Below are 26,563 nucleotides of genomic sequence, written 5' to 3' on the forward strand. Positions count from 1 at the left end.
GTTTCTAGAACAGTGTTATCAGCAAAACACTGAATATTGATGTACTTGTCAGCATTAAAGGGACATTGAACCCAAATTTTTTCTTTCGTGATTCAGATAGAGCATGCAATTTTAAGAAACTTTCTAATTTACTCCTATTATCAAATTTTCTTTATTCTCTTGGTATATTTATTTGAAAAGCAAGAACCTAAGTTTAGATGCCGGCCCATTTTTGGTGAACAACCTGGGTTGTGCTTGCTGATTGGACAGCACCAATAAACAAGTGCTGTCCATGGTCCTGAACCAACAATTTGCTGACTCCTTAGCATAGATTCCTTCTTTTTCAAATAAAGATATCAAGAGAACAAAGAAAAATTGATAATAGAAGTAAATTAGAAAGTTGCTTAAAATTGCATGCTCTATCTGAATCATGAAAGAAAACATTTGGGTTGAGTGTCCGTTTAAACAAATCTGTGAATTTCCTGAGGGCTGGAACTACACCCTGGCTATGTTCTATGCAAAAAGTTAAAAATAAAATCATTCATTGGATTTCATGCAATTATAAATTTATAAAAATGAATTGACATGGAAGTTAAAATACAAATTTTATGTTTCACGTAGCACGTACAATTAAAAAAAACGAAGAAAAAAAATGTATTCTCTTTCTATTGGTATCCTGTAATAAATTGAAGGTTTAAGAGTATGCTTGTGTCTTGAGCACTAAGTTTGCAACAATGTTATGTGCATACTGTTCAATAAACATGTAACCTCAGTATGCTCTCATGAAAAAGAGCTAAACTTCAGCAAAGCATGCCATGCAAATTAGATATATTTGATTGAAATGAATTGAAGAGTTTTATTTTTGAAATTTGATGCTCTGGGCTCCATTATTAAGTGTCTGTGATATAAACTTGCATGAACAATCCTATATCTGTTAGTTAAGAAGCAGTGGTCTTAAGACCCCTTCTCCTTAACCCGTCCACTAGCTGTGAGCTAGCATTTTAAATCGCCCTGATCAGAGTAATTGACAGCACCTGCTCTCACGCGATTAGTTGCACAAGAGGATGAGGTAGCATTGCATGACCAACCTCCTGTGTAATGATACATGCTGGTATCTCAATGCTGCCCACTAGCCGCAATCTTGGGCATACAGATTTCTTAATTGGGAAACTCTCTGCATGCTTGTTGAACAGTAAAACCCTCTGTCTGAATTATGTAAGTTTATTTGTGATTCCATGTTCCTTTAATTCCTAAATGTAAAATCTCAGACTTTACATTTCCCTTTAAAAAGAGCATTTGTTTTTAATTTACTCACCACAAAAGAAATGAAAATGTTCTTATATATCTTTATTTCAGAACCACGCTATATTTAAACAGCAATTCCTAGCCACTTAAAACAACAAAGCAAACAAATAAGATGCATACGCTCATTTACTTGATTTTTGCATTTACAATATGAAAGAAATAGTCAGGACAATGAAGTGGAGAATGATCAATTAACTTCAACAAAGTGAGTACAAATCCAGCTCTAATTAGCATCATGTTTGTGCTGCTCTTTTAAACAAGTCATTAGTTTTTATCTCCACAATGCATTAATTAGTGTAATAATGTATTTTTAGCACATTACAAATTAAACTCTTCAACGATGAACTTTAGATGATTATTGGATGTATGAACTGATCTTTAGCAAGTAAAAAAGAAAGTAATCAAAGATTAGAAAGATATTTTAAAGATCCCAGTTATTTCATATTTTGCAGATGACTCAAATGCTAATAGTAAATTATTTCCATGCAAAATGAGCTCAGAATGTTCAACTATAATTTGCAAGAGTTATTTAAAAATAAATATGCATAGCAATATTGTATTATAAATACCATTCCCAGGTTATATTAGTATGTATAATTAGCTAGGACTAGGTCAATATGACTTAAATTATTATTCTAAACAATAACTGTTCCCACTAAGAAAAACATTTTTTTTTTACTTATTGCTAACACGCAGGATGATGTCTGTACACCTATTAAGACAGAAACAGGCTCAAAAAGAGAGAACCAGATGATAACAAATTTAAAGGAGTAGTAGATAGAAGACTAAAGTAGAGAAAAGTGGTGGTAAAATAATCAAATTAAAAAATAAAGAGGTTATAAAATACAAAGCAATATAAGATGGGGTTAAATAAAACAAAGAAGCAGAAAAGCATTAGCTGGTTAAATGTGAAAAATTGAGAGAGAGGGAATGAGAGGCAGACTGACAAAGGAATAAAACAGATTACTGGGAGAACAGGGAAGCAGATACAGAAATTGAGTTTGCCCAATAGAAGAGAGTGGGAAAGGAGGTTTGTGCAGTGGCGGCTGGTGAATTTTAAAGATGGGGGTGCACAAGACCACACCCTTTATTAAAGCCCCGCCCCTTTATATATATATATGTATGTGTGTATATATATATATATATATATATATATATATACACACAGAACTTTTATATGCAGAATTCACTTTCTTTCAACATACTCTCCAGTGCACTGTAAATACTTAATAAAGTATATAATTGCTCCACAAGTGACTGTACAGAGACTCTTATGGGGACAAAGGCAGATCCTTGAGACACTGAAGTTGGCTTATATATATATATATATATATATATATATATATATATATATATACACACACACACAGTATATATCTGTACATTTTAATATAAAAGAAAATGTAGTTGAGGTAAAGTTAAATGGTGGCTCAGACAGCAGTGAACAACATTCAGAGTGCTCTTCTTAATTAGAGGAATTCACTGATTGAATGAGCTGTCTGAACCATCATTTTAACATTTTTATAAACTGCTGAAAGTGGTCAGTATTTTTTGGACACAGAAGTTAAAAAAACAAACAAAAAAACACTACATGTTTAAAATTTAGAGCCAGCCCAAGAATCTAGGAGCCTATGTATATATTATATACAGGTATATAAAATCTCAAACACTGATCCATGGTGGGACACTCCAGTCCCTGCTATTTATTTAATATTTGCAAAATATGAGAAGATGAATTTGATTTACAAACTTTGGTCATTGTCATTTTAATGCAGTATATATAAATGGTTGATGGAATAAAATAAAATAGCATTTCAAATGTGCAAATTGTACCAAGAAAAACTGGACATCTAACAAAACAATTAAATAAATTTCAGCAGTCTTATTTTTCACTGTACTCATTTTTCCTGAGCTGAGACAATCAGCAAACATAATTCTATTGACTGTCAGATCCTCATCTATCACAGAGGGCAAGGGCTATCAGATAAGGAAATGCATTGGAGGAATGTCAAAGAACTGTTTGAAACAGCAATATAAATGCCCCTCTCTAACACAGTGACATGTGCAACCACAGATGTGTAAACCTCTTGACACTGACTGACTGTTATAAGTTTCCCAGTCACAACAAGGTGAAGCAGATTTAACGGAGGCTATAGAAACACAAACACATGTGCTCACATTTCTCCCCTGCATTCTCTCTGCTATATATATTTTAAACGAAGCAGCTGAAAGTAAACTAACCATCTGCATCAGAAAAGAAAGCAATGTCCTGACCTGGAGTTGTAAATTATTTCAGAGTGAGATTGAGACGCTTTAACAGCCTGCTGATCTCTGTCTGACTCTGTGACCTCCTGGCTGCTGTTGCTTGCGATGGATGGTGGCAGCACTGGGAGCAGCTTGTTGATGAGGCTCAGGCAGCAGGCTCACGATGACTCTCTAAGTCAGAGCAGAGGAAGTTGGTAAACAACTACAGACAATGCACTCAGCTCTAGCCTAGCCGGCATCATTGCGCTCAGGAACAGTATGCGCTCAGGCTGCAGTGCTTTAATGACAATATTAGATTATTTAACTTTAATATAATATTGTCATTCAAGCTGCCTGAGCACACACTGTTGCTCACAGCGTGATTATGCAGGCTAGGCTGAGCTGAGTGCATTGTCTGTACTGTACAAGGAACTTGTTCCAGACAGTGGAGGCTGAGACGTATACAAATTTAAGCAGGGAAGGTAAGGGTGAGCTAGTGTTGGCGGCGGTGGTCAGTTAAGAGTTCACACTTTGTTTAGAGAGCTAAAATGGCCGACACAAGGGGAAGGACGGTATGTGCATATTCATAAATATTAACTTTAAGATCAATCAAGAAACAATTTCAAATTGCCAGTCAGTTTATAATAAACTCAGTTTTCCTCTATACCTTGCTATGCTTCTTCACTCTGACAGTGAGCATTATCCATGACTGATCTGCACGCTACTCACTGCCTCTGTTGACAGCTCCTCTCCACTCAACGGCTATCTCTACAATGAGATTTTCGCGCCGTTGAGGGGGAGGAGCCTCGTGGGGGCCATGACGTGTACGCAACAGCGTATCACAGAAGCTGGCTCAGGCAGTGGGAGGAGGCAGAGCACAGGCTGAAGTCCACTCGCACACTTCAGCTTGTGCGATTAAGCCTCTATAAGCAATGCCGGGCTGGGAGGAGCTATGCCTGCACAGTGAATGCATAGATCACTGTGCAGGCATAGGGGCTCTCTAACCGCACGTGCGATCGGATCACTGCGATGTGGGTTAGGTTAGTGGCAGACAGTGCACAGCAGCCTGATGTTGGAGAGGAGTGGCTAGTGAAGCGTGGTGTGACGTCAGCTGTCAATGTCTCAGCCGAGCCAAATACTGTGTGCTCTCACTCTGTCGTCCACCCGGTCCTAGCTCCTGCATCCTACTCCTTGTTTATTTGTGTAGTGAGGGTTATGTAATGGGTAATAATGTATATGTGTACAGCAAACAGTACTGCATTTGTTGGGGATAATATAATACAATATAAATTAATTAGGAAAAATATATTTTATTCAACAAATTTTTTAACAAACTTTTTTTTGCTCTTTTTTTTAATTTTTTTTTTTGCTCATTTTTTTCCCCCTCCTTCCTTGCCCCTGGGGGGTTCACGTGCGAATGTGCACAAATGGAGGAGCCTCCACTGGGTTTGTGGGTAAAAATAAGTGAGAAAAAAGGAGTAGTTATATTTGCAGTTGGGTAGGATAAGATGGTGTATTGGCATTATGTGGCCTTAGCTAAAAATATTCGACTAGATTACGAGTTTTGCGTTATGAGTGGCTCGGTACTAACTTGCAAGTTATTGTCACCGCTCACCTCCCTATAGCGCTGCTATTACAGGTTTGCAAAAACCCGGCGTTAGCAGGCAATAAGTGAGCGTTGTGCAAAATTGAGCTCCATACCGCACTCCAAAACCAGCGCTGCTGTGAGCTGGTTTTACATGCTCGTGCACGATTTCCCCATAGGCATCAATAGGGAGAGCCGGCTGAAAAAAAGCCTAACACCTGCAATAAAGCAGCGTAAAGCTCCGTAACGCAGCCCCATTGATTCCTATGGGGAAAGAAAATTTATGTTTACACCTAAAACCCTAACATAAACCCCAAGTCTAAACACCCCTAATCTGCTGCCCCCGACATCGCCGCCACCTACATTACACTTATTAACCCCTAATCTGCTGCCCCGACATCTCCGACACCTACATTACACTTATTTATCCCATTAATTTATTAAGCCCTATCAAAATAAAAAAGCCCCCCCAAAATAAAAAAAAACCCTAGCCTAAACTAAACTACCAATAGCTCTTAAAAGGGCCTTTTGCGGGGAATTGCCCCAAAGAAATCAGCTCTTTTACCTGTAAAAAAAAATACAAACAACCCCCCAACAGTAAAACCCACCACCCACACAACCAAACACCCCAAATAAAAACCTATCTAAAAAACCTAAGCTCCCCATTGCCCTGAAAAGGGCATTTGGATAGACATTGCCCTTAAAAGGGCATTTAGCTCTTTTTCAGCCCAAACCCTAAGCTAAAAATAAAATCCCCCCAAAAAACTTAACACTAACCCCCGAAGATCCACTTACAGGTTTTGAAGACCCGACATCCATCCTCAACGCAGCGGCAGAAGTCCTCAGCGAAGCTGGCAGAAGTCTTCAGCAAAGCTGGCAGAAGTCTTTATCCAAGCGGGCCAAAGTCTTCATCCAAGCTGGCAGAAGTCTTCATCTAGACGGCATCTTCTATCTTCATCCATCCGGGTGGAGCGGCTTCATCTTCAAGACATCCGGCGCAGAGCATCCTCTTCTTCCGACGGCTCTTATCGAATGAAAGTTCCTTTAAGGGACATCATTCAACATGGTGTCCCTTGAATTCCGATTGGCTGATAGAATTCAGCCAATCGGAATTAAAGGTGAAACTATCTGATTGGCTGATTCAATCAGCCAATAGGATTGAGCTTTAATCATATTGGCTGATCCAATCAGCCAATAGGATTGAGCTTGCATTCTATTGGCTGTTCTAATCATCAGCCAATAGGATTGAAGCTCAATCTTATTGGCTGATTGCATCAGCCAATAGGATTTTTTCACCTTTAATTCCGATTGGCTGATAGAATTCTATTAGCCAATCGGAATTCAAGGGACGCCATCTTGGATTACGTCCCTTAAAGGAACCTTCATTTGAGAAGAGCCGTCGGAAGAAGAGTATGCTTGAAGATGGAGCCGCTCTGTGCCGGATGGATGATGATAGAAGATGCCGTCTGGATGAAGACTTCTGCCGGCTTGGATGAAGACTTCGGCCTGCTTGGATGAAGACTTCTGCTGGCTTTGCTGAGTACTTCTGCCACTTCGTTGAGGATGGATGTCGGGTCTTCAAAAACTGTAAGTGGATCTTTGGGGGTTAGTGTTTTTTTGGGTTTTATTTTTAGCTTAGGGTTTGGGCTGAAAAAGAGCTAAATGCCCTTTTGAGGGCAATGCCCATCCAAATGCCCTTTTTGGGGCAATGGGGAGCTTAGGTTTTTTAGATAGGTTTTTATTTGGGGGGTTTGGTTGTGTGGGTGGTGGGTTTTACTGTTGGGGGGTTGTTTTGTATTTTTTTTACAGGTAAAAGAGCTGATTTCTTTAGTAGTTTAGTTTAGGCTTGGGTTTTTTATTTTGGGGGGGGGCTTTTTTATTTTGATAGGGCTATTAGATTAGGTGTAATTAGTTTAAATATTTGATAATTTCTTTTTTATTTTGTGTAATTTAGTGGGGTTTTTTGTAATTTAGTTAATTGTATTTAATAAATGTAATTTAGTTAATTGTAGTGTAAGGTTAGGTGTTAGTGTAACTCAGGTAAGTTTTTTTTTTACAGGTAAATTTGTATTTATTTTAGCTAGGTAGCTAGTAAATAGTTAATAGTTTAGGGGTTAATATGTTTATTATAGTGGCAGCGATGTCCGGAGCGGCAGATTAGGGTTAATAATTTTATTTTATTATTTGCGATGCGGGAGGGCCTTGGTTTAGGGGTTAATAGGTCGTTTATGGGTGTTAGTGTACTTTTTAGCACTTTAGTTATGAGTTTTATGTTACAGATTTGTAGCGCAAAACTCATAAGTACTGACTTTCAGTTTACATTATGGATCTTGTAGTTATAGGCTGTGCCGGACAGGCAAACTCGTAATACTTAAGACTTTTTGAAAGCTGCGGAAGTTACATTGCGTTACGGCCAAAAATGTGTGCGGTACAGAAATACCTGTAAGACTCGTAATACCAGCGGTAGTGAAAAAGAGCCTTAACGCTGCTTTTTCACTCATAACGCAAAACTCTTAATCTAGCCAATTGTTTTTAGTGGTTTTCTAATGTATCTTTTTGTTTAACATGTGCATTGTGTTTGAAGCAACATGATAGTCATTTTTTACTGTAGATATAAATAGTATATATCTACAAGTAAGGAAAATACCTGGTCACAGATAAATGTTTCGTAAAGCCTTTAAACTTTAATTTTTTAACAAAATTTGCACTGTTTTACTTATTCAGGGACACAACATTTTCAAAGCCCAATAAGTTTCACTTTTTTTCTCTATTGTGGCCAAATAGGGAAATATAGAAATAGGCTTCTACAATGATCAAGCAATCACTGTGTCTCAAGCAGCAAGGTAAATTACAAGAAAAGTGCACAAAACAAATAATACATGTATACTTGACATTTTTAATTTCCCTTTAAATCTAGTCAGGGATGAGTGATTAGTCACATTCCTTTAAAATAGGCTTTCCAGACATTTACTCTTGAGAGCTGGATATAGATCAGATTTTAAGATTGTGAACACAGGTGAATTAATAATCTTAAGTCAATACACAACCACCAGTTGTAAGATCAACTACATTATAATAATTGAAGCTGCATTTATCTCGCAACTAATAAAAAAATTCAACTGTTACCGAAACCGGTGTCATAAAAATGTTTTCATAGTAAATAAACAAATTAAAACTGGAATAAAAGCTCCCTCTATAAAATATCCGCTCTAATGTACTGTATGTACCAATTAATGCTTGAAAATACTTAAAAGAAAAATGAAAACTAGACAACCTCATCATGTATGAAATAGCGAGACTCGACTGCTAAACAAGATAATTCACAGGGGCCAAAAAGTCTAAAGGAACGCATTGGATCAACCACAGAAAGGACATTGTGAGGTTTCTGAGAAACCTTTTGTTCTGACCATAGAAACTATTTTATTGCTAATAAAACAAACAAGCAAATATTTTACTATTACAAACATTGTCCCCCATTTATCAAATCAGAGATGAACAAAGTTCCCAACTAGAGAACCTGTCCGCCTGCATTTAACATTTCTCAGGGAAATCCTTGTGCAGCTCTACCCCCTGGTCTTGCATGACCAGTCACGTGAGAGCAAAACCTGTCAATTAGTTTGGGGTGTTTAACCCTGTCACCTCTGATAGCTGTCACTTCTTCACTTGCAGCATGCAGGCTGCCGAACAAGGGCTCCAAAGTATCCTCCACTTCTTGATAAATGGAGCCCATTTCTAAATAATGTTTTGCAAGTGTGTTTTTTAAGTGCTGTAGTTGTAATTATTGCCTTTCCAAGCTGCTATCCGTCCTTGTTTGTTGTGCAAAAATATCTCACATTGGGGCACTTAACACAACTACTTATTTTACTGGCAAGAACGTCCACGAATGAAACATTAGAAAAGATATGCAAAATAACCTTTAATGAAATTTGCACATTAAAATGCATGAACAAGGAGGCTCTTTAGCATACTAAAGTGTCTATGAATCTAGCCCACCAAGTGTCCCAGGTACCTAAATATTCTCATTCTGAAGTATTTAATAAAACTTTCTTCAAATCTTAAAGATAAATATTAAACAGACGTTAAAATCAATGAATGTTGGCCTTATTTATCTGTTACATATGGAGATTGAATGTTTGATCAATATTACATTTTCTCTCCATTCAATATAACATTCAGTTATATTATGCTATTTCTAATACCTCCTTAAATCTGTTACATTCAAGATAGCAAAATCTAACTTTTGTTTTATAGACACATTTGTATTGCAGAACATTTGCGTGTGTATGTGCACATTCTAAGATAAGTCTGCTAGACCATTTGGTATGCTACAATATGCCTATATAAACATTACATGTTAATATTAAAAATCAATGCATAAAATAAATACATACAACACCAATCCAACCCGTTTCACTTGTTTCTAGATGCTCTTGATTCTGAGGAGACATTAAAACATTTTTTTTTTAAAAAAAGCTACTGTATTTGAGATAAATCAAAGATTATGTTATAAAGTATGACATTTTAATGGAACATAACATTAAAAATTTATATTACAAATAATGAATAGTCTATTAAACACATATACATTGATAAAGTCATTTTTAAAATTACTTAAAAGGCAGAACCAATTTTTCTCTTAACATTCATTTGTAGCGTTGAATGTTTTTATAAAAGCAATGCTAATTTAATTATCTTCTATTTTATGTACTCTTTAAGAAAATAACTCAAACTGTTACAACCAGTAGGTGAATGTTAAAATTTGAAAATTGATTCTAAAAATTTAAGTCTAAGAAATTAATCTTCAGATGTCAATTTATTATTTTTATTTTTTTGCCTGAAATTGAAATAAAAAACTTTTGAAAATATGAACAAATTCAATCTCTTTCTCTTTTGTATATCAAAAGAAAATGATATTCCAAATTATGAATTGGAAGCAAGCTCACTTATTTAGTTACATTTCATGTTGCCCATTATTTTACATTATTGATTCATTTTGCTGTTTTTATTGCATATATCACATAGATCTGTAGATCAAAGACCACACCCACTGAATTATAACTATAATAATACAGCAGCTGTAACAAGTAACATTTGTGTTGTGTGCTGTAACATGTTGTGTCCAAAACCCCTTTTTATGAAGCTGTTATTTAGTTAAATTCCAATAAAGAATGAAACAGAGCCACCATTGAGGTCATATCCATAGTAGCCCATTTGTGCCAAAAGTTATTAAAAAAAAGTAACCAATTATGATTGCCACAAACACTGAGGATAACTTTGAAGGCACCATTTATGTGAACCATAATGGCCTTCATGTGACTCCAAAGTAAAAAGAAAATGTGATTGTCATGGAAATCTCAGGGCAGCATGGCCTCTATAAAATAGGTGTGTACATTTTGATGTGTTGATTGTTATCAGAGCTTAGACTATCTAACTACTCTTATAGAATCTCACCAGACAAGAGAGATTTAGAGCAGCAGTCATCAACCAGTGGTCTGTGGATCACTGGTGGTCCACGAGAAGATGTTGGTGGTCCATGACACCATCAAGCAGGAAGTAATCTCCTCTGATGGTGTCACCCCCATCACGCCGCATCTCCCTACAGTGCCTGGCTGGACATCAGTGAAACCGATGGAGGAGTTAAATTACAATCTCTCTACTCACGTTGCGTAGTACTGCGCAACTTGCGTAGCTGGATTTTATTTTTAACTCCTCTTGCCCGGCGTGCTGCTCAGAGGAAAATGCTTCCATTTTAAAGCTAGCAGAGCTTAGTATAGTCTTGGCTTGAAATAGTGGAATTAAAGTATATAAAAAAAGAAAATCTTAATAAAAAAATTCTCTCTTATATTTCATTTATTTTCTTTCCTTTACCTGTCTCTTTGTAGTAGTTTTCCTTATTCCTTCAGATGGACTTACATCACTCTTTGTCTTCCTCCCCTCCATCTTCTTTTTTAAATTAAATATTCATTCTTTTTCATTCTAATAATTTTATTCCACCTGAATTCCAGTAATTGCCATCCAGCAGATCAGCCATATCCCACCAGTATTATAGTAATTGCCAGAAATATCAGTTGTGGTTAGCTCACATCCATTTTGAGAGCTTTCTGATATAAACTTAATTTATGTCTGTCCATGATCATAAGTAGTTTTGAATAATTCCTAACTGGGGAGGTAACCTGGAAGTCATGTGGTCCTTTTAAACATAATTTTTTTTCCCACTTTCTGCCTCTCTGTTTCCAGTTTAAAAGTTGGCACTCACCCTTCATCTGTCATTTAGAAGTATTTCCTCAGTTCTGTCATTCAATTAGTTAATTCCAAAAAATAATTCTTACATTTGTAAATATATACATAATGTAAACTTAGCTATGGTTATACTAGTTATGTACAATATGTGTGTATGTGTGTATATATATATATATATATATATATATATATATATATATATATATATATATATATATATATATATACATATATATGTACACATTATAGAAGTTTCTATCTTTTAAAAAAAATTCATGTTAGTGGTCCACGGGATTCAAAATTGTGAGTTTAGTGGTCCCTGAGGTCCGAAAGGTTGGCGACCCCTGATTCAGAGAATTGGGCCCTTAATCTCCTCCTGCACCTTTTAGAATTGCTGACGTAATTGATACATTTATTATGACAATCTGGCAGCAGAATGAAATCGAGAGGAAATAACTTATGTTGTCCATTTATACTCACTCACTATAATCTATCTTTTGTTTTCTCTGGCAGATGGGGCCTGGCGCTCTTTCATAAGCTCAAAGAAGCCAAATGTCAAAAGCTAATCAAGATGCAGTTAATGTTACAAAGTCACCCATTGAATAAACAATAACTTTAAAAACAGGTATGCTCAAAGTCACATGATACCATATTTGCATTAAAAATAGCTTTACACAATCATTCCTGAATATCCTCTGCACACTAATACAGGAACAACAATGTAAGGTTTTAATTTAAAAAAAAAAATTTTGGTGGTGGGATAGAAAACATTGAACTATGAACTTTTTAGCAAGCTTATACCCAAAGAGCGAGTTGATGGCTTCATAAATGGGGGCCTAAACCTTTCATTAGAGATAATGCTGAATTTACATTAAGTGGGTATATATACTGTATATATATATATATATATATATATATATAAAGTTCTCCACAAACGTAGGCACTGGTCTTGATTAAAAAGAGAAAATGTATTCAATTCATTAAAAAGTATCTATGACGTTTCGGTACATTCCTGTACCTTTATGAAATGTAACCGCAATACAAAAGACAAAAAAATTAAAACCTCTTAACAAACTTACCCACATCCTACTCCTAAATACCCCCAGTGTTCACTGAATAGCCGTATTCGAAGTAGGCGTCTGACGTCATCAATGCGCATCACTATGCGCAGCGTCATCACGAGAAGGCCGAAATTACCATGGCAACCACGTAAACAACCGGCCCGTACAGCTATTCTAGTGAAGGCTGTTAGATCATTGCTGTGCTGCCTCTGTCTATGAATGCGATCCTAGTGATGCATTAGTTTTAAGTTAAAAAAATCATCAGTCACAGCTATAAGGCATCTATATGTAAATTGTGGATGTAATTAAACATGCTGGTATAGTCTATCACTCCTGTGCTCCAATGTTAGTGTATTAATAAAAGGGGCTAAAATCCAGAGAGGTATTCAGGCCATTAGGAGTCAATGTGGCAATAGAGGAGACCTCTTGCTCCAATGTGAGAGCAAATGGATCTACAGATTGGACACTTTGACTCCTAATGGCCTGAATACCTCTCTGGATTTTAGCCCCTTTATTAATACACTAACATTGGAGCACAGGAGTGATAGACTATACCAGCATGTTTAATTACATCCATGGATAAAATCTTGCTATGGGTCTCACTGTGATACTTTGTTTCTATCATAATCCATTGAAGTATGAAGTAATATCAACTGATTTAATTCTGCGTCTCATCATGTAATAATAACTGTTATCCCATACTGTGAACCACATAAAGTGTTGTCAAATTGTAATTTGGGTAAGATGAATGACAAGTCACACTTGTTTTTTTTTGTTTTATTTGTTTTTAATATTGTAGACATATTTGTTATGTTCGTTGCTGCTGCACAATTTACATATAGATGCCTTATAGCTGTGACTGATGATTTTTTTAACTTAAAACTAATGCATCACTAGGATCGCATTCATAGACAGAGGCAGCATAGCAATGATCTAACAGCCTTCACTAGAATAGCCGTATACATATATATACATAAGGACCTACGTTAAGGGGTTTGTGGAAAAAATACTTATTGTAATCAAATCAATACCCACTGTGCTTTTAAATTATGTGTTGTGGTAATTAAGAAAATTAATTTAGCCCCACTTAAAGAACCTCTAAACAGTAGAATAAAATAGTTAATACATGCATAATAAATAGACAATGCAAAACACTTAGTTTGAATTTCACATGAGTAGTATTTCAGATAATTTACTTCCCAGTGCATTATTTGACAGCCATCAACCAATCGCAAAATGGATATACTCTGTGAATCTTGCACATCCCCAGTAGGAGCTGGTGCCTTAGAAAGTCTGCATATAAAAAGATTGTGCATATTTATCTAATGAATGTGAGTTTGAAAGTTGTTTCAAATTGTGTGCTTTATCTGAATCATGAAAGTTTAATTTTGACTTTAGTGGTCCTTTGCGTGCAAATAATTTCAGATGTTAATTTCACTTAGTACTGAAACAAATAAAAATTGGAAACAACTTTTACCTTTGGACAGTTCCAAGTGTTTGACCCTCCAATAAAATTGCATATTGATATCATCGATACATTCTGTATTCTTTTTACCCACTGTACAGAGACTCGTTCATCCAATACCCATGTCACCCAGCTAAAGTAGTACTCGCTATAAAACAAAAACAATATAAGTTTACACCAATTTGAGGAAAACTACTAGTTGCAAAAACATACTGAGCTAGATTACAAGTGGAATGCAAATTAGCGCTCCCGCTCCCACATTAAAATGTCTAGATGGAGGCTTTTTGCACATGTCGGGTTGTGCTCGTATTACAAGTTGAAAGTAAAAATTTTGCGCACAAGCAACTTTGAATATCTCGAATGCATTAACGTATTCCTCCATAGACTTCAATAGAGTGCAAAAAAATTGAAAAAACCCAAACACCCAGACTCAAGCTCAAACTCATTGCGTTTAACAAAGAGCGCTAACCCAACATGAAATATGAATATTTCACATTCTAATGTTCTTTACATAGCAGAATATGTTCTATTTATTCTTAAATATAAATATATATATATATATATATACAAATTTTTTTGGTAAAATATATATATCTATACCTATATGTATAACAGGGGTGGAAAATATCACTTTGGTTAACTAGTCAGGGGTTAAAAGCTACTTGCCTAGAATGAAAAAAATTACTAGTCCACTCAATGTTAAAGATAAGAAAAAGTCAAATTTCTAGGTCGTCCGCTGCAATTTCTAAGTCGTCGGGGCTAGTGGACCACTGTAAATTGCAAGCCCTGTATATATATGATTATATATAGGTATAGATTTATATATATATATATCGCACAGAGAAAGTCCAGCACTCGCTTACAAGCTCTCAGCTAAGATTAAAAGCAAAACTGGAAAAGTTAGTCACCACATCTGGCCAAATGGGACAAGCCCAGGTACCATGTCAAGGTCTCTTCCAAAACCTGGGTCCCTAATACAGCCATACAAATGCAAGCTCTCAATCAAACAAACTGGGAACAAGTCAGGGTTCACAGACTTATGTAACCACCCTAGATATATACAGAAGGGGACTGCACTCTCAGACTGGACTGGGTACACATCGCATGACAGGTTTTGAAAGAGACCATGACATGGTACCTGGGCTTGTCCCATTTGGCCAGATGCTGTAACTAACTCTTCCAGTTTTGCTTTTAATCTTAGCTGAGAGCTTGTAAGCGAGTGCTGGACTTTCTCTGTTTGTTGTATTAATTTATTTTGTCATTTTCCCTATGGGACTTGCAACCCTGCTTGTATGGGGTTAACTGCCTGAGACAGCACAGCTTCCTGAGAGTGCTATAGCACCCAGGGCCGATCATGTTGCAGGGTCATGGGATGTGTACCCAATCCAGTCTGAGAGTGCAGTCCCCTTCCGTTTTTTGTATATATCTAGGGTGATTACATAAGTCTGTGAACCCTGACTTTTGTTCCCAGTTTGTTTGATTGAGAGCTTGCATTTGTATGGCTGTATTAGGGACCCAGTCCAGTCTGAGAATGCAGTCCCCTTAGGGACCCAGTCCAGTCTGAGAATGCAGTCCCCTTCCTTGTTTTATATATATATATATATATATATATATATATATATATATATATATACAAAACACGGAAGGGAACTGCACTCTCATACCGGACCGGGTACACATCCTATGACCCTGCAACATGCTCAGCCCTGGGTGCCACTGGCACTCACAGGAAGCTGTGCTGTCCCCAGAGCCACAAGCAGTTAACCCCAGACAGGTCTGGGTGCAAGAACCATAGGGAAAATTACAAAACAAATTAATACAACACACAGAGAAAACCCAGCACTCACTTACAAGCTCTCAGCTAAGATTTAAAAGCAAAAATGGAAAGGTTAGTCACCGCATCTGGCCAAATGGGACAAGCTCAGGTACCACGTCAAGGTCCTCTCCAATACCTGAGACCCTAAAACAGCCACACAATGCAAGCTTTCAAATCCAAACAAACTGAAAACAAAAAAAGGGTGCACAGGAATATGTAATCACCCTAGACATATACAAAACACGGAAGGGAACTGCACTCTCATACCGGACCGGGTACACATCCTATGACCCTGCAACATGCTCAGCCCTGGGTGCCACTGGCACTCACAGGAAGCTGTGCTGTCCCCAGAGCCACAAGCAGTTAACCCCAGACAGGTCTGGGTGCAAGAACCATAGGGAAAAAAAACCTGAGCTTGTCCCATTTGGCCAGATGCGGTGACTAACCTTTCCATTTTTGCTTTTAAATCTTAGCTGAGAGCTTGTAAGTGAGTGCTGGGTTTTCTCTGTGTGTTATATATATATATATATATATATATGAATATCTGTTTAAAAATATATATTCCACTATGTGAAGAACATTGGACTGGGAAATCTGTACAGTAAATACACAATTAAACACTTAATTTAATATAAATATTACATAAATATGATTTGTAATATTTTCAGCTACTTGACTGCAAAGGGCTCCAATGCATATATATATATATATATATATATATATATATGTCTGCATATGTATACGTATGTATTTATTTGTTTATATGTGTATATATGTCTGTAAATACATAAATACATATGTATACACACACACACATATGTATATATATATATATATATACATACATTGAAATATGAAAAAAATGTGAGAGTCAAAATTACATTATAATAAATAAAGAGCAAAAGCTCTAAAAACCACCCCTCAAGGGTAATGGTGCAGACCCTAAAGAAAACTTTACCAAAAACAGAAATAGAAAAAAGAGGAGGTATATGAGCTTTTTACCTCCACCGTTAGGGAATTCAGCACTTGTTTGTTTGAAGCTTGCACCTGAATAATCCGTGTCACATGATTATTTGATTAATTGTTTCTAAAAGAGTGCTGAATTCCCTAACTGTGAAGGTAAAAAGCTCATATACCTCCTCTCTTTCTATTTCTGTTTTTGATATATATATACAGTATATAATACATATGTAACCAAAAGATCCCAGTAGCGCTCCGTTGAGCAGGTTTGTACCATAGTATAATACATATGCATGCATGTATCTGTATGTTAAAGCTATTTACAGCACTTTTTTTCTAATACCTGAAACCTCATATGATTGAGACCTGATAACTTTTGCAACAAGTTAGCGAGCCACTTGTAATCTAGCCCACCTTAAATTTACAAATCTGAAATACCTTGAAGATATGAGTGAAGGCACAGGCACTTGTGCTGTACTTATTGCAGATGGATTATCAACCTTTGCTATAAACACTTTCACTGTTGGATTTTTTGCTCCAGCCTTTAAAAGAAATAGAAAAAATATTGCCATAAACATTGTATATAATGTCATTTTAAACAATAGTTTTGCTGTGGCAAGCAGTCACTGTTATTATAACACATGTTAAGTGAAAGAACGGAACACAAAGTATTCAACAACAGTAAATTCTAAATATTACATATTTGGCCGATACATTGAATTTTTCTGTCTAGTAGCCAAGGGGTTGCTTTACTTTATGTACCTGTGTCCATCTAAAATAAATGATTTAAAGGGACATGACTTTTTTGTGAAACACAATAGCATAGTTAATACTACATTTGCTTATGAATAAGGAACATTTTTGATTACAGTATCTCTTTCAAGGGACATGATATCCCAAAAAAATTTTTTATGATTCAAATACAGCATGCAATTATAAACTAGAATCTAATTTGCATTGTTCTATTTGTATCCTTTGTTGAAGAGTATAACTAGGTAGGCTCTGGAGCTGCTGATTGGTGGCTGCACATATATGCCTCTTGTCATTGGTTCACCAATGTGTTCAGCTAGCTCCCAGTAGTGCATTGCTGCTTCTTCAATAAAGAATACCAAGAGAATGAAGCAAGATTGATAAAGAATTAAATTGGAAAGCTGTTTAAACTTTTATGTTCTATCTGAATCATGAAAGACAAATTTTGGGTTTCATATCCCTTTAAGCAATGGTCAAAGCAAATTGTAATATAGAATGTGGTATGATAGAGAAGATGTGGTAACTAGGGGAGTAACAGAAGAAATGTTTAATGCTATACCTTTGGATAGGGTATATTAATAGTTCTTGGATACTGATCTTCACCATAGTAAGAGTATTCAATAGTTGGTACTTCTGTATCATTAAACTGAACATATGCAATAAACTGTGCATTTGGTGACCACCAAGTAGCATACTTTGATCCAAGCATTTCCTCTGAAAAGGAAATCAATAGTTACTAAACTGATAAAAATGCTTTAGACTAATCTATTAGTTATATTTTCAGGTACACATAATGACTTTCTTTTGTGGAGAAGCACAACATTATGAAACATATAGTTATGACAATGAAGGAAAAGTGACTGACAATTCAAGCAATAATAATGACAACATGAACAATACAATTAAAAATAAGATAAAGTAGAATCACAGCAAATTTGAAGAATGCTTGTTAAAAAAAAGAAGCATTTTTTAGCCAACAATCTTTATAGTTCCGACATAAAACTTCACTGTATGTGCAGGTGTTGTCTCATTGTAGCTTCCCAATTAGTTTGGACTGTGCAGTTTCTAGGATACTGACTTCCTATGCACAACCCTAACGGACTTCTTTAGGAGAGGTTCTTGGATATAACATATGATATATAGTTTTGTAATATATTTTTAAAGCTGTATCAGCCAATTTAAAATTAATTTACATTATTGTTGTATAATAAATAGATAACCAGTGCAAAACAAAATCAATTCAGATTCTACACAACATAAACATATTGGCAAACATATAAATACATATAAAAATGACATTTATTTTAAGAAGCGAATAGCTTATATGGCTTATATATTATAATGTGCCACCAGTGTTAAACACATATTAATTCCCCACATGGAATGTAATATAGTAAGTTTATTATACTTTAACGGTAAGAAATAATTTAAACTCCATCTGTCCTGTAGATCTACCACTAACAATGACTCATGTGCAGTGCAATCAACACCTTTATGGTTCATGTCTTTTGATTATTTGATCATTGTAGTTTTATACCTGATGTTATATCACTGCTTAATAAGATGGTGTTTTATCAATAATAATAATATTAATTCTTGTTGACATTTTAACTCTGTCTTATTAAAAGTTTTCTTTCTATATTTTTAAAAATAGAAATCTAGATTAAAAGTGGAGCCCAAAATATTAGCACTATTCAGTGCTAACACCACTCAAGTTAAATCAATAGCACTCTTATTCTTGTGCTCCTTTTGTAATATTATGTGCGCTGGTATTACAAGTAAGGTGCAATACAAATGCGACCTTGCGTTTGAATTGCACAGAAGAATTGCGCTCACAAGAGCGTGCTTCCATAGGCTCCAATGGGAGCCTCGTTCTCATGCCGTGAGACACAGCATGAGAACTAGCGCAGCAAAGGGGGTAAGTTGCGCAGCATATACATATATATTTACAGGGAACACGCAGTTCCCATAGACCTCAATGTGAAGGCACTTTTCTGTGACGTTTTTTTCTAACACCCCAAAGCCGACAACTTTGGCCCCCAAAAACTGCTTAGTGCAGTTTAAAAAAATGAAAAAAATGTTTTGTGATACTATTATTGTAGCCCTAACACTTTACTTCAGGTCTGAATTTTTTAGCATTGTTATGGGTTGCACTCAAGTGAAACATATAACTCACGACTTCTATATAAGTGATGTTTAACGTGCTATACATTGAAAGTACAGGGCACACAAAAGAGATATCAGCCAAACTAAAAATTCTCTGGTAATTCTTCTTTACCATGGACTTGTAATACCAGATCACCCGCTAATTTAAAAAAGAAAACAAATTATGTCTATATTTATTTTTCTAAACGAAAGATAAATGGTTGATGAACATTCATTTTTGCATAAAACTGTCTCCTTTTCTCAAATATAACATTTAAATATTAAGATATTAACATTTCAATGTTAAGTTTCATGGACTGCAATGCAAGTCTACAGGATTCATCATTCAAAATGTAATCAAACATTATATTTGAATTTATTTGAACATTTTCATATTTAAATTTTAACATTCACTTGGCAGAACAAATGACAAGGGGAACATTTATCATTCAATTTAAATGCCAAGATACATTTACCCATACATACACATACATACAAGATCTCCATTTTTTTCCAAATAGAAATATGCTTTTTAACCCTACATGAGTATTCCTCCACATGTAAAGGGTCTATTTATTAATCCCTGACTATAGCTCAAAAAAAAAATCAGCAAAACTTGGTCAGACTAAAATCAGGGCCGGACTGGGAATAAAAAGCAGCCCTGGAAAATATGAAGGCCAGCCCTATTTTCCGTTGAGTCGTAGAATTCACAGGCCCCATTTTTCTTAAAGATGATTACTGGGATACTCCTTCCCCAATATTTTTTTCAGAATTAAATTATATTAATTTGCATTAAATAAAAATGCCAAATTGTTGTTATATAAGCACCCTACAACCCAATTGCAGCCATTAATCTCCCCTTTAAATTGTAGCTTCCCAGCCCCAACTGCTGCAGCCCACCGGGAAATCTCCTGGTATTCTGGTAGGCCAATCCGGCCCTGACTAAAATATAACAAGGAAATGAACTTACCTTCATAAACCCAGTCAGGAATTCCATTGAATATAGTGTTTCCTTTTCCATTACTGGTTAATTGGATTGCATAATCTTCAGGTTCAATTTTTAAATAAATATTATTGTCCATGATATACACCTAAAATAAAATAATATCTATAATATAAAATATATTATTATTATTATCGGTTATTTGTAGAGCGCCAACAGATTCCGCAGCGCTAAAATATATGTATGCATATACGAAAAAAATCTTTAATTAATTTAATTGAGGATAAGATTTGTGCTGTAAATTGCTTTTTGTTTCTTATTTTTGTTTAGTCAGTGTATAAATGTTCACAAAATAAATGTTTAATGAAAACGTTTGAGAAAAATAAGACTATTGTGTTTCATTATTTTAATATTTTTATCATCAGTGGTAAGTTGGTGTTAATATAAGCCCTCCACACTCCTACTTTCTGAAAAGTAGTATGAGACTGGGGAGTAGTCCAAGGCAGGTTTCTCTTTTATCTTGATTCATCCATGCTTTTCTACTTAGATATATAGTACCAATCACACAGTTATGAATTAATCAACTGAAAGGAGAAATTTTAGGATTGCATGGAACAATTCAGATAAATCAGCCAATGCTTGTCCATTGGCATAAAATGAAGCCAACAAACAGGTAGATTATGAGTTTTGAGCACTATTGGGATTTTAACGACCTCCACAAAAGCGGCGTTATTCACCTTCCTATATCGCTGTTATTACAAGTTTTAAAAAAGTAGATTTATGCGGGCAAAATGGTTGCATTGAGCTCCATACCGTACCGAAATCAAGCGCTGCTTTGACGTGCTCGTTCACGATTTCCCCATAGACATCAATGGGGAGAGCTGGCAAGAAAAAGGCCTAACACCTGCAATCATGGAATGAAAAGCTCCGTAATGCAGCCTCATTAATGTCTATGGGGAAAGAAAAAGTTACGTTTAAACCTAACATAAACCCTGAGTCTAAACACCCCTAATCTGCCACCCCCGACATCGCCACCACCTACATACAGTTATTAACCCCTAATCTGCCCCCCCAGATATTGCCGCCACCTACATACAGTTATTATCCCCTAATCTGCCACCCCCGATATCACCGCCACCTACATACAGTTATTAACCCCTAATCTGCCACCCCTGAAATCGCCACCACATAAATGCAGTTATTAACCCCTAATCTGCTACCCCCAACATCGCCTCGATCTACATAAAACTATTAACCCCTAATCTGCTGCTCCTGATGCCGCTGCCCCTATACTAAAGCTATTAACCCCTAAACCTCTGGTTTCCCACATCACTACCACTAAATAAATCCATTAACTCCTAAACCTAACCCTAACCCTAATGTAACCCTAAGCCTAACACCCCTTAACTTTAACATAATTCAAATACAGCTAAACTAAAGTTACGATTATTAAATAAATAATAACTCTTTTAAACTAAATACAAACTTACCTGTACAATAAAACCTGAGCTAGCTACAATATAACTAATAGTTATATTGTAGCTAGCTTAGGTTTTATTTTTATGTCACAGGTAAGTTTGTATTTATTTTAACTAGGTAGACTTTTTAGTAAATAGTTATTAACTATTTATTAACACCTAGATTTAGAGTTCTGCATTAGCGGTCAAAACCAGCGTTAGGGGGTCCTAACGCTAGTTTTGGCCGCCCGCTGGTATTTAGAGTCAGTCAGGAAAGGGTCTAACGCTCACTTTCCAGCCGCAACTTTTCCATACCGCAGATCCCCCTACGCCAATTGCGTATCCTATATTTTCAATGGGATCTTTCTAACGCCGGTATTTAGAGTCTTGGCTGAAGTGAGCGTTAGAAATCTAACGACAAAACTCCAGCCGCAGAGAAAAGCCAGGAGTTAAGAGCTTTATGGGCTAACGCCGGTTTATAAGGCTCTTAACTACTGTGCTCTAAAGTACACTAACACCCATAAACTACCTATGTACCCCTAAACCGAGGTCCCCCCACATCGCCGCCACTCTATTAAATTTTTAACCCCTAATCTGCCGACCGCACACCGCCGCAACCTACATTATCCCTATGTACCCCTAATCTGCTGCCGCTAACACCACCGACACCTACATAATATTTATTAACCCCTAATCTGCTCCCCCCCACGTCATCGCTACCTTACCTACAATTATTAACCCCAAATCTGTCGACCGGACCTCACCACTACTCTAATAAATGTATTAACCCATAAAGCTAAGTCTAACCCTAACCATAACACCCCCCTAAGTTAAATATAATTTTTATCTAACGAAATAAAATAAATCTTATTAAATAAATTATTCCTATTTAAAGCTAAATACTTACCTGTAAAATAAACCCTAATATAGCTACAATATAAATAATAATTATATTGTAGCTATTTTAGGATTTATATTTATTTTACAGGCAACTTTGTATTTATTTTAACCAGGCACAATAGCTATTAAATAGTTAATAACTATTTAATAGCTACCTAGTTAAAATAATTACAAAATTACCTGTAAAATAAATCCTAACCTTAGTTACAATTAAACCTAACACTACACTATCAATAAATTAATTAACTCAACTACCTACAAATAAATACAAATAAATACTAAAATAAAATAAATAACTAAAGTACAAAAAATAAAAAAAGAACTAAGTTACAAAAAATAAAAATTTTTTTACAAACATTATTAAAATATTACAACAATTTTAAGCTAATTACACATACTCTAAGCCCCCTAATAAAATAACAAAGCCCCCCAAAATAAAAAAATGCCCTACCCTATTCTAAAATAAAAATTGAAAAGCTCTTTTACCTTACCAGCCCTTAAAAGGGCCTTTTGCGGGGCATGCCCCAAAGAATTCTGCTCTTTTGCCTGTAAAAAAAACATACAATACCCCCCCAACATAACAACCCACCACCCACATACCCCTAATCTAACCCAAACCCCCTTAAATAAACCTAACACTAAGCCCCTGAAGAACTTCCTACCTTGTCTTCACCACGCCGGGTATCACCGATCCGTCCAGAAGAGGGTCCGAAGTCTTCCTCCTATCCGGGCGATGTCTTCATCCAAGCGGGGGCTGAAGAGGTCCATCATCCGGCTGAAGTCTTCTTTCTTCCGGCTCCATCTTCATCCTGCCGACGTGGATCATCCTTCCTCCACGACGAACTCCCGACGAATGAAGGTTCCTTTAAGGGACGTCATCCATGATGGCGTCCCTCGAATTCCAATTCAGATTGAGCTTGCATTCTATTGGCTGTTCCGATCAGCCAATAGAATGCATGCTCAATCTGATTGGCTGATCCAATCAGCCAATCGGATTGAACTTGAATCTGATTGGCTGATTCCATCAGCCAATCAGAATTTTCCTACCTTAATTCCGATTGGCTGATAGAATCCTATCAGCCAATCGGAATTCGAGGGAAGCCATCTTGGATGACGTCCCTTAAAGGAACCTTCATTCGTCGGGAATTAATTAATTTATTGATAGTGTAGTGTTAGGTTTAATTGTAACTTAGGTTAGGATTTATTTTACTGGTAATTTTGTAATTATTTTAACTAGGTAGCTATTAAATAGTTCTTAACTATTTAATAGCTATTGTACCTGGTTAAAATAAATACAAATATGCCTGTAAAATAAATATTAATCCTAAAATAGCTACAATATAATTATTATTTATATTGTAGCTATATTAGGGTTTATTTTACAGGTAAGTATTTAGCTTTAAATAGGATTAATTTATTTAATAAGATTTATTTTATTTTGTTAGATAAAAATTATATTTAACTTAGGGGAGTGTTAGTGTTAGAGTTAGATTTAGCTTTAGGGGTTAATACATTTATAAGAGTAGCGGTGAGGTCCGGTCGGCAGATTAGGGGTTAATAATTGTAGGTAAGGTAGCGGCGACGTTAGGGGGGGGGCAGATTAGGGGTTAATAAATAGTATGTAGGTGTCGGCGTTGTTAGGGGCAGCAGATTAGGGGTACATAGGGATAATGTAGGTTGCGGCGGTGTGCGGTCGGCAGATTAGGGGTTAATAATTGTAGGTAGGTAGCGGCGACATTGGGGGGGCAGATTAGGGGGTAATAAATATAATATAGGGGTCGGCGGGGGTTAGGGGCAGCAGATTAGGGGTTCATAGGGATAACGTAGGTTGCGGTGGTGTACGGAGCGGCAAATTAGGGGTTAATAATAAAATGCAGGGGTCAGCGATAGCGAGGGCAGCAGATTAGGGGTTAATAAGTGTAAGGTTAGGGGTGTTTAGACTCGGGGTACATGTTAGGGTGTTAGGTGCAGACTTAGGAAGTGTTTCCCCATAGGAAACAATGGGGCTGCGTTAGGAGCTGAACGCTGCTTTTTTGCAGGTGTTAGGTTTTTTTCAGCTCAAACTGCCCCATTGTTTCCTATGGGGGAATCGTGCACGAGCACGCTTTTGAAGCTGGCCACGTCCGTAAGCACCGCTGGTATTGAGAGTTGCAGTGGTGGTAAATTATGCTCTACGCTCCCTTTTTGGAGCCTAACGCAGCCCTTCTGTGAACTCTAAATACCAGCGGTATTTTAAAGGTGCGGGGGGAAAAAAGCATGCGTAGCTAACGCACCCCTTTGGCCGCAGAACTCTAAATCCAGCCATAAGTAACTAGTTAAAATAAATATAAACTTACCTGTCAAATAAAACCTAACCTGCCTTACACTAAAACCTAACATTACAAAAAAACACTAAAATTACTAAAAATAAAAAATACATAAAAAAACAAACACTAAATTACAGAAAATAAACAAATTATCAAAATTAAAAAAGAATTACACCTAATCTAATAGCCCTATCCAAATAAAAAAGACCCCCAAAATAAAAAAAAAAACCTTAGCCTACAATACACTACCAATGGACCTTAAAAGGGCCTTTTGTGGGGCATTACCCCAAAGATAACAGCTCTTTTACCTGTAAAAAAAAAAATACAAACCCCCCCCAACAGTAAAACCCACCACCACCACAACCAACCCCCCCAAATAAAATAAATATCTAAAAAAACCTAAGCTCCCCATTGCCCTGAAAAAAAGGAACATAACACCCGATGATCCACTTACATTCTTGAAGTCCCGCTTGAAGGATCCAGCCGGCAAATTCCTCATCCATGCGGTAAGTAGTCTTCATCCAGGCGGCCTCTTCCATCTTCATCCAGCCGGCGAAGTCCTCATCCAGGCAGCAAGAAGTCTTCATCCAGACGGCATCTTCTATCTTCATCAATCCGGCATGGAGCGGGTCCATCCTGAAGACATCCGGCATGGAGCATCCTCTTCATACGGTCGCAACCATAGACTGGAACTTCAATGCAAGTGACGTCATCCAAGATGGCGTCCCTTGCATTCCTATTGGCTGAAAGATTTCAATCAGCCAATAGGATTAGAGCTGCTAAAATCCTATTGGCTGTTCCAATCAGTCAATAGGATGAGAGCTCAATCCTATTGGCTGATTGGAACAGCCAATAGGACTTTAGCAGCTCTAACCCTATTAGAGCTAAAGGCCCTTTTAAGGGCAATGCCCATACAAATGCCCTTTTCAGGGCAATAGGGAGCTTAGAAATTGTAATTTGAATATAAAGTTAGGGGGGGCGTTAGGTTTAGGGGTTAATAGTATATTTTAGTATATTTCATTGTGGGGGCTTTCGGTTCAGGGGTTAATAGTTTATTTAAGTATATTTCGTTGTGGGGGGCTTGCGGTTTGGGGGTTACTAGGTTTATTATAGTGGCGGTGTGGGCGGACGGCAGATTACGGGTTAGATGGCGGTATGGATCTTGTGGTTATAGAGTGTACCGCTCACTTTTTGGCCTCCCAGGCAAACTCGTAATACCAGCGCTATGGGAGTCCCATTGAAAAATGAAAAGTGTGGTACTGACATTGCCTGACTGGCTAAAAGGTGTGCGGTATACCTATATGCCCAAATCAGAGCTAACCACTTAGCATTGCCAAACCCTCAATCTGTAGTTTTCTAACTGAGCTAGACCACTGGATGCTACTCTTCCTTCTCAATAATTTGGTT

General features: G+C 36.5%; 1 protein-coding gene across 2 annotated transcripts in view; it reads right to left on the reverse strand.

The window, feature by feature from the left end:
* The window catches only part of LOC128645393 (prolyl endopeptidase FAP-like), a 328,887-nt gene that overhangs the window by 216,939 nt on the left and 85,385 nt on the right, over positions 1-26,563 (reverse strand). For both annotated transcript variants that reach the window (XM_053698376.1, XM_053698375.1), the window contains exons 8-12: positions 20,521-20,641; positions 17,965-18,119; positions 17,094-17,197; positions 13,892-14,027; positions 9,505-9,549 (exon numbers count right to left, since the gene is read on the reverse strand). In XM_053698376.1, the coding sequence (XP_053554351.1) occupies positions 9,505-9,549; positions 13,892-14,027; positions 17,094-17,197; positions 17,965-18,119; positions 20,521-20,641 (561 nt within the window). The remainder of the gene's footprint in view (positions 1-9,504; positions 9,550-13,891; positions 14,028-17,093; positions 17,198-17,964; positions 18,120-20,520; positions 20,642-26,563) is intronic.

This window comes from Bombina bombina, chromosome 1, assembly GCF_027579735.1.
Source record: "Bombina bombina isolate aBomBom1 chromosome 1, aBomBom1.pri, whole genome shotgun sequence".
NCBI lineage: Eukaryota > Metazoa > Chordata > Amphibia > Anura > Bombinatoridae > Bombina > Bombina bombina.